Here is a 9,411-nt window from a genome sequence, read left to right as displayed (position 1 = left end):
TTATTTCTCTGGATTTAAACATTCTTCGAAACATTTGGGATAATGTAAGTACACAAGTCAGCAAAATATATAACACTGTTCTAGTGGTTTTTGGATATTTTAATAAAAAAATCTTACATATTGTGCCTTTAACTACTATGTACTTACATTTAAATTAACAATTTGGTACAATGCACTTATTGTGTACATACATGTTTTTACATTGTACTTATATTTGAAAAATATCTGCATGTAATTACATCTGTAATTAATTTCTGTAATTACAGAAATGTTCTTACACCTTAACCCACCCTTAAACCTACCCATACCAACAAACCTGTCCCTAACCTTACCGTTTCCCACCTCAATAGCAGCAAAAGTGTTTTGCAATACAATATGAACACAATACGTACATTGTACTTATTTTTTGATGTAAGTACATAGTAGTTCAGGCCACCATTAATATAAAGTGGGACCAAATGTTGTTTGGAAAGTTTGCTGCAGAAGTTCCCACATACGTGTTGCACTTGTAGGTTGGTTTGTTTTCACCTTTCGGTCCGGTTCACCTAAGGTTGGCAACACTAGATCCAGCAAAACGCCCGCTTGCACTTCCATGTCTGATGTCACACAATCAGAGCTTACTTTACTTGCGGCATAAAAAAACACTGCGTGATGAACCAAAGATTGGTCCATAAGACCCTCTAGCAGTCTTAACTATTCTACCGGTGGTAGGTCATGGCATAGACAAGCCTCTTTTTCCTATTTAGAACATGGAGGTGTTCTAAAATTTTCACTGGTAGTGCATATATTGTGCATACTTAGTTTCAATTGCTTCCTACACCTTATGTTCCAACAAGAAACTTTTTGAAATTGAAGATGTATGTACAGCAGAGTCAGTGTATTAGCAAGAATCTTACCTTGTCTGCAACCACACCTTTTCTCTTAGCAGGGTCTGCAAATAGACCTGTTACATAAACACATCACATAAGGTTTACATTACAATCTGGATTTTGTGGCATCATTAGAGCATTTGTATTTTTTTCTAATCTTAATTCTATCAAACAATTATATATACATTATTTTAGAGTGGATGTGAACAGAAGGGCCGACCTAGCACAGCTTTGGCGGTGCCCTCGTGCAAGGACCAGGCAAGAGACAGAGCCTCCATGAACTTCTCCTGCTTCAACAGATGGTCCACACGCTGCAGGACATCAGAACTCCCATTACTATCAGATTCGCTACTGCTAATCAGATACAACATCAGTGATGTGTTACAAAATGATGCCTTACCTCACGCCAGTTCCTCAGGGTCATGATGTGCACAGACTACAAAGAAGAAAAAAAAATTGTTTAATTAACAAATCTGAAACAGGGCTGAACAAGGGTGAACAAGGGTGGCCTGATGACCCAGAGCAGTCCCAAGAGAATTTTGAGCCAGATGATAGAACTGTCATTTTACCAGTTGGATGTTGCTGCTCTTCAATTGCTCATCACATAAATGTGTTTTTCTTTAAATCTTTCTAAATTAAACATTTGGTTTTCCATATTAAACTGAACATTCAGTACGTTTACATGGACAACAATACTCCGATTTTAATACGAGTAAGACAATACTCTGATTAAGAATCTACCATGTAAACAGAGATTTTTGATTACCTTAATCCGGCTAAAGTCATAATCGAAGTAAACACTAATCGAATTAAGACATGTGGAGTATTCCTATTTTAGACGCATTATTGAAGTGCAGTAAAGACATGTACACACCTTAATCAAATTATTACCGTTGTGTAGGACTTTTCGACGCATTTTGCGACAGGATACACACACGGCAGTGTCAACCGTTTGACAGCAAACAAAAGAATGGCTTCAACAACGCCGTCTTCTGTTTGCATGTATAGCATGACAAATAATTAACTGCACTTGAAGCTTTCAGTAAATTAAAAATGAAACACCCAAAACTGTATATGGCATCATAACGAAGACGAACTATATGTTTATACGTGAAATTCCGGAGGGGACGTCGGATGGCGTTACGTGGTGACGTAATGACGTGTGCCATTAATCAAATATTCTAAAAGCAACTCATGTAAACACCTTAATCGTAATATTGTCTTATTCAGAATAAAGTACATAATTAGATTACTGATGTCCATGTAAACGTAGTCAGTGTTACTGCAAATTGTGCCGATTTCAAGTGATACTTTTTGAGGGGGAAAGAACAGAATAAAAGAATAAGGTAACAAGTTATTTTAAACTATAATAATATTTCACAATATTATTGTTGTAACACATTTATGATCAAATAAATGCAGTCTTGCTGATAGGTCGACTGATTGATCTTGCTGATTAATCAGCACTGATAGTCCATTTGCTGGAACTATCGGTTATCGACAAATCCATACTAATAGTTTTTACAGGTTGTGTCCGTTGCTGGAGTGGCTGAGAAGGTCCGCTGTCATTATACAGTACGAGAGCAGCCTCACTGAGGCCTTGTGCTGTCTGTTTTGACACACGAGACGACAAAAAACAGACAACGAAATGGTGTGTATATAGTTTACTATAGTGCATGTTTTCATATCATAAAGCAATTCAGTTGTTGACTAGATGCTGCATTAGTAGAGAAAGAACAACAGTATGTTTGCCATCAAGGCTGAGAGGACGTTTCTATTACCTCAAGCGGTTAAAACAGTGTGACCAAAACACATGCAAGTCTGACCCAAACGTTTAATGCCACGATTGTTACCATCTATTTGCATTAGTTTACAGGGCTGTACAGTGCGACATATATGTGCACGCACGTGCTACGAAAAAACGGGTCTGTGCGATGAATAAATTTACCACTGTAGCACACGTGCGATACAGTTTTGCATGTTCATAACACAGCCGCTTAATAGTGTGAAGTGATTTCGTTGTGCTTGTTTGTGTGTGTGAGATTGATTATACTTGGTAGTTAGGGGTGTGCAATATGACGATTTTTGATCACGGATGATTAAAATGTCTCAACGATCTGCTTTTGAAGAAATATCGTTGTATCTGCTACAGCGCACATTCTATCAGCTGCAGTTCTGGCACCTCCCTCCGTCTCAATATAATGTACAACGCCACATGCATTCACATCAGTGTTAGCTCAGCGGTAGTTACTCTCACGGGACACTGCACTTATGCGCAATCACAAAACTACATTATTTCCATCTGCTTTAAAGCAATACCGGTTAAACATTTAATTCACGTGCTGTTCTACATGCGCTTTTCTGAGTGCGTACTCATGAAGCGCCACTGAGAGCCTGTCAAAAAGCGCCTGATTATTGGACCAAGTTGTCTTTCGCGTCTGATTGATTTTGCGTCTATATTCGCACGGGATTAGTATTATCTGGGGACCTTGTGTGATTTTGAAATTACCCCCCCACATCTGAATTTCGTGTGGTGCATTCGCACGGGATAAGTGAAGCCTGTGATTTTACTCAAATTCACTGACTTGTCTCCCAGATGCCCAGATGTCAAGGCTTTGAGAGTCCCGTTCTATGGTCCAGATGGATTTAAAAAAAAAGAAACTAATATAGCTTCGTGCGCTGTGTGTTCTTATTTTCTAATAACAAAGATAAAATAATGACAAAGATTTTTATCTTTGCTCATTTTGGCCTAAATGTCTGCCATTCTTTTTTATTTTATATTTTGTTAAGGTGTAAGAGGTGTTATATTTCTGCACTCTTCCATTTTAAGCAAATTAAGAAAACTTTGTCTAAAAACAATTTTTGTGATGGTTTGTATTTTTTGTGCTCTGTATGGAACATCGGTGCCTGTTTAAGTGATGGACTCCATTACTTGTGTTTGTTTACAGACATGATAACAGATGTTTTATACTTGTGCCACAACTTTTTGACCTGTGCTACAAAACTTTCAACCTCTGTAGCACCAGTGCTATGTGAAAAAAAAGTTAACGTACAGCCCTGGTTTATGTCCAGCTGGTCACATTAATGTATTTGTTAGCCAGCGAAGTTGCATATTTAAAGCTGTGATGTGAGAAAGCAAACTGATATGTTCATGCAACTGACAGAAATCCTGCCATGTCACTCACATAGTTTTACATAGTTCACATAGTTTACATAATTCACATAGTTTTTTTAAATTATATTAGAGTTGTTCCAATTCATTGTTAATGTGCACAATGACTTCACCCTAGGCTGGAAGATTATGTATTGTGCTTTTTTTTTTGTCGTTCTGTGGCTCCAATAACGTCTGTATGCTTCATATAGAGAGCTGTAATATAGATCGCGCTTTCTCTTTCCGTGCTTTCGGTTTTCAAACACCGAATTTCTAACTCATCAGTGCCACTTTGTTCATTTTTTAAGTAAAATTTTGCCTGTTTGGTGAATAAATAAACTGTTTTGGACTGCCGCTTGAATTGATTGTGAGTTACAAAATGTGTCGGGTGTGTGATACCTGTGAGCTGTCAGACGTGACACACCACTGCACTTTTTGCTGTGTGACTGCCATATTTTGTTATTCTGATTAGATAATCATCAAGTGTTCTAAAGTTTAAGCAAATAAGTGTGGGAGTATACATACAATATACATATTGTATGTAATTTCTTAAACGTCATGCTTAAATACCTTTAAGCATGACTGTTTGGATTTATATGAAATCGTAACACTTTACAATAAGATTTCATTTGTAACATTAACTTTAATAAAGCTGTAGAAGTATTGTTCATTGTTAGAGAGTGTTCATTTCAACATTTACTAATACATTTTTACATTTTAAAGTTGCATCTGTTAACATCAGTTAATTAACTATAAACTAACATTAATGATCAATGTTTCATTCATATTTAATATGAATATTTGTATTCCATATGAAAAGTATGGTTCAGTGCTATTTGTGTGTGTGTAATAAATTTCAGCATTATTTTAGTTTTCATAAAGTATCCATTTTAAAAACTATCAGGTGATTAATCGGTTATCGGACATTGTGGTCCAACCTAGCTAATGGTCTCTGTAAAATCAGTCGACCTCTACATAAGAGACTTCCAAAAATATTAAACACCTTACTGACCACAAACTTTTGAACTATAATAATAATAATATATTTTTTTTATTATTGGCACCCTAAAACATTTATTATATTTAGAATGGACCAGTGAAAATGTACAACGCCCTGTGAGGTATATGTTTTCGCCATTAAATGCATTGATAGAGCATAAAATTAGAATAATTCATAAAACTGAGGTCACATTAGATGTTTATTCAAGCACTGGTTGAGTTATTAAATAAGCATCACTTGGGGAAAATGATACAGGCCACAGGAATTAATGTGACCTCCCAGAGCTGGCCCACTATCACTTCTAATGGATGATCCACAGACAGTTCTTTCTCACCCTCCTTCCAGCTGCCCCTCTCTCCTTCATTTTTCTCCCCTTCCCTCCCTCTGGCTGCAGGTAACAGGAAGTTCAGTGAGGACATCACGGAGAGCAGACCTCACTGAATATTCAGGGTATGCGTGATGTGTGATTAGCATAATAGCACTTGAGTGTGCCATAGCTCAGTCAGAGGGGCGCTGGAGGAGTCAGCCAAACTTACAGCTGAACACCAGCCACCCAACATGTGCTACCAGTTTGAGAGTTTACAAGATACCCTTGCAAATCTCATATATTCACCCTTATAAATGTTAAGAAAAGAAGACTATTTGTTGGATATTTCTGCTGTAGAGTAAAAAGAATAAAGCTACAGTGCATTTTCACAACCAGTAAAGGTCTATGAATTACTAAACTCCAGTCTCTTTGACAGGGCAGATGTTGTGGATCAAGCTAAGCAGGGACAACACATGGCGTGACATGGCGACTAGCGTAATTCCTGAAAATCTAGTTCAAATCAAAAGATTTAAAGGAATAGTTCACCTTTTTTTTCTTCATGGCAACAGACGTTTGAAGAAATTCAGCATTACATCACTTGCAGTGAATGGGAATGAGAGTTCAAACAGCTGATAAAAACATCACAATAATCCACACGGCTCCAGTCCATCATTTAATGCTTTTTGAAGTGATAAGATGTGCTTGTAAGAAATGTTTTACATTTGTATCTTAAACCATCACTTCTGACTAAAATACGAGTCCTCTATTCATAGTATTGCTTTCTCCAGTGAAAATGTTTTCATCTTAATCAGGAGAGAAATATGCACAGATCAGGCACTGTTTACAAGCAAAAACAGGCCAAAATAGTTCTAAACAAATATGCCAGTGGAATTTGATGTGAGAGGACAACAGAAGATGGACTTTTTCACTGGTCGTTTTTTAAGTGTTATTGTGGATTAGTGGCTCATATTTTGGGCAGAAGCAACAGTTTGAAGTTAAAACTTTTTTTTTCTCTCTTTCTTACAAACACACAGCTTTTCGCTTCACAATACATTAATTGATGGACTGGAGTCGTGTGGATTACATGTGGGTTATTGTGATGTTTTTATCGTCTGTCTGACAGCAGAAGATCCACTGGTTAGTAAGTGATGTAATACTAAATTTCTCTAAATCTGTTCTGATGAAGAAACAAATTCACCTACATCTTGGATAGCATGAAGGTGAGTACATGTTTAGCTCATTTAAATTTTGGGGGAAAAAAAAAAAAGAAAAAAGTAACCAACATGACCCGGAATTGGAGAGAGAAGTCACCCCTCTTCCATTTTCAAGATGATCAAAAACATACTCTCTCAGTAAACTTTCAGAATTACAACCCCTTACTGCTCTAGTCCTTGCATTGCCATAGGCTCTTATGAGGAAAAGAAATGTGACATGCTGACTACTGGGACTGTGCCAAATTATGTAGCGCCCTTATTTTTGCAATTTTGTCAAAAATAGCTACAGATTCAGAGCTAAGTGCACAAAGTTGTTTATGCCCACAGCACCATGTACTCTCATTTTAAAAAGAACATTATTAACCAGAATTTCATTTTGTTCCAAGCGGTTTCCATTTGGAAAGGAGATCACAGAACACCACAGCCGAAACATAAAAACTACAGTTCTGCTCAAAATCGCCTCAAAACAAACAAGCATTTAATTTTCTATCCCTGGATGATACAATTAAAATGATGTAATCAAATATTCCAGAAATTATGATTGACCACATATCAAATTGCATTTTTGGCACTGGAATATGATTAGTTGTCATTAGCAGTTATAAGAAATACAACAGAAAGACTTTGCTACTACCAGAGTTTTTATACCAGAAGCTCACATAGCACTGAAATTTTAGCAAAGATACAGAAGGCGGAAATGTATAGAATCCATTTTTATGTGCTGTTTTGTGCTTGTGTTCAGTGTCATCATGTATGGCTTTACCTTTGTTCCCAGGTACATGATCTGGCCTGCATAGCTGCAAACAGACTGGTAGCATGTCTTCTCTCCAACTAGAGCCTGAAGATGCACAGAGGAATAGTGATTCAATATCTCTATATGCCAAACACTTTCTAGAGCTCCTCTACATCTCATGAATTGACCATTGGATTCTTCATGTGTTTATATAATGTTTAGACAAAAGACCTTAGCATTGACTCTTGAATCTGGTCTAAGGCATATTGTGTATCAGATGCAAATTATATACAGGCTGGCCTCGATTGACTCCTCCTGTCTACATGAATAGTTCTAGGCCAGAATAAATACAGCAGTAGGGTTCTGGAAGTAAAAATCCCATACATTTTCTTCATACATAAATTATTCTATAATAGAGATTTTTGGTGTATCATAAATATTTTTTTATTTATTTATTTATTACCTTTTCAAGACAGACCTACCATGCACTCCGAGATTGATAAATAGGAGTATACATGCTTCTGTAAAATCTACAAGTCACTGGGATTTTACAGAATGATAATTTCCCTTAAAAATCATGCTTAATAGCAGAATGTAATGTACTGTCATTTTTTTATCAGTGCTATTTTTGTACTATTTATATATTATTATGGTATCTATTAATATTTTGATGAAGCTTTAATTTTTTTTTTTTTGTCATTTTAATACTTCAGGTTAAACTTATTGCCAAGGCAACATTTCTAATTTCCATTTATTTTTTTTTAAGTTTAACTTAAATTAAGTTTATGTTTTTAGTTTTAATAATAACAACACTATTTGATTGGATGACACCTTTTGCATACTTAGTTGTTTAAATATACTTTAAGATGTTTTCAAAAACTTTTAATACATAAAATATTGCAATATTATAATGTATCTTAGCTGTAGTGGTTCATTGCTACTCATCAATTTGGCTTATTTAAAGGGGTCCTATTATGCTTTTTCACTTTTTTAATTTTAGTCAGTGTGTAGTGTGTATGTTTGGGCATAAAAAAGATCTAGAAAGTTACAAATCTCAAAGTCCACTCCAAAGGGAGATATTTCGTTTTTTAAAAATCCCTTTTCAAGAACTACAACGAACGGCTCGTTTGGACTACAGCGTTGGTTTCCAGGCTTTGTGATATCACAAAGCGGCTCATTAGAATATCATTAAAAATAATTCCCGCCTACAGAAATTTGAATGGTTGGGGGCTGGGGAGGGGCGAGGTTGTGGTTAGAACGCTTGGTTGAGTGAGTGCATCAGACGAGACGATAAAGAAGAAGTGCTGCTGCAGAGTTAGTGCATCTGCATCAGAGAAAACCAAGAAGAAGAGCTGCAGTGCTGTAGCGTCAAATTTCCGCCATGTCTAGAACTGTTCTAGTACACCCCCAAAACAAAATCAAGACTTTGTAAGAGAGCATAATAGGACCCCTTTAAGGCCACAAATACTTTATTCTTCATATTGTTTAAATACTTATGAAGAAAATAATGGAACACTATTGAAAGAGAGCTGAACTGGATGATGACATCACTGAATCATCAATGAACTGACTTTAGCTGGAAAAATGACTCTTTGTTATTGTCTTCTTGCATTATTGACAAACTATTTTCCTGTTTGATACTGAGAAGCTGCTTTGACACAATCAGCATTGTATAAAGCGCTATATAAATAAAGGTAAAAAAAATAAATAAATAGATAGATAAATAAATAGACAGACAAATAAATAAATAAATGTTTCCAAAACTAAGGTTGTGAGGAAAAAAGGGGGCGATCACTGTTTCACACTATAAGGTACAACATGCACCAGACTAAATGGTGAAAACTCTGGCATGTCAAGTTCCTGGTCTTTACCAGTGCTTGGCTGACATTTCCACCGGTAGCGAGGGATTTAAAATGGCTGCTGTTGTAAACCAGCTGCAGTTCGGCCATGTCCACAGTTTCCAGCTCCTCCTGACTGGGCCTGTCCACCACTCGCAACTTCTCTGTGCTGTCCAGTAACACAAGCGTACGGGGGTTTATCCACTGCCAAGAGACAAGAGACAACATGAAACAATGCACACAGTAGTGTAGCTTTCGTCAACGAAAATTATGACTAAATATCGTCGTCAACGAACCTT

The 9,411-nt window shown here is 36.5% G+C and overlaps 1 protein-coding gene across 2 annotated transcripts in view; it reads right to left on the bottom strand.

Moving 5' to 3' along the window:
• Positions 1-9,411, bottom strand: part of LOC107699090 (vacuolar protein sorting-associated protein 8 homolog) — a 124,155-nt gene that overhangs the window by 103,502 nt on the left and 11,242 nt on the right. For both annotated transcript variants that reach the window (XM_016500255.1, XM_016500256.1), the window contains 5 exons: positions 9,146-9,316; positions 7,305-7,379; positions 1,270-1,305; positions 1,090-1,180; positions 897-943 (listed from right to left, as the gene is read on the bottom strand). In XM_016500255.1, the coding sequence (XP_016355741.1) occupies positions 897-943; positions 1,090-1,180; positions 1,270-1,305; positions 7,305-7,379; positions 9,146-9,316 (420 nt within the window). The remainder of the gene's footprint in view (positions 1-896; positions 944-1,089; positions 1,181-1,269; positions 1,306-7,304; positions 7,380-9,145; positions 9,317-9,411) is intronic.

Source organism: Sinocyclocheilus anshuiensis, unplaced genomic scaffold, assembly GCF_001515605.1.
Source record: "Sinocyclocheilus anshuiensis isolate Anshui unplaced genomic scaffold, SAMN03320099.WGS_v1.1 scaffold94, whole genome shotgun sequence".
NCBI lineage: Eukaryota > Metazoa > Chordata > Actinopteri > Cypriniformes > Cyprinidae > Sinocyclocheilus > Sinocyclocheilus anshuiensis.
The sequence above is the reverse complement of the archived record's forward strand: the minus strand, read 5'-3'. Positions and strand labels throughout refer to the sequence as shown.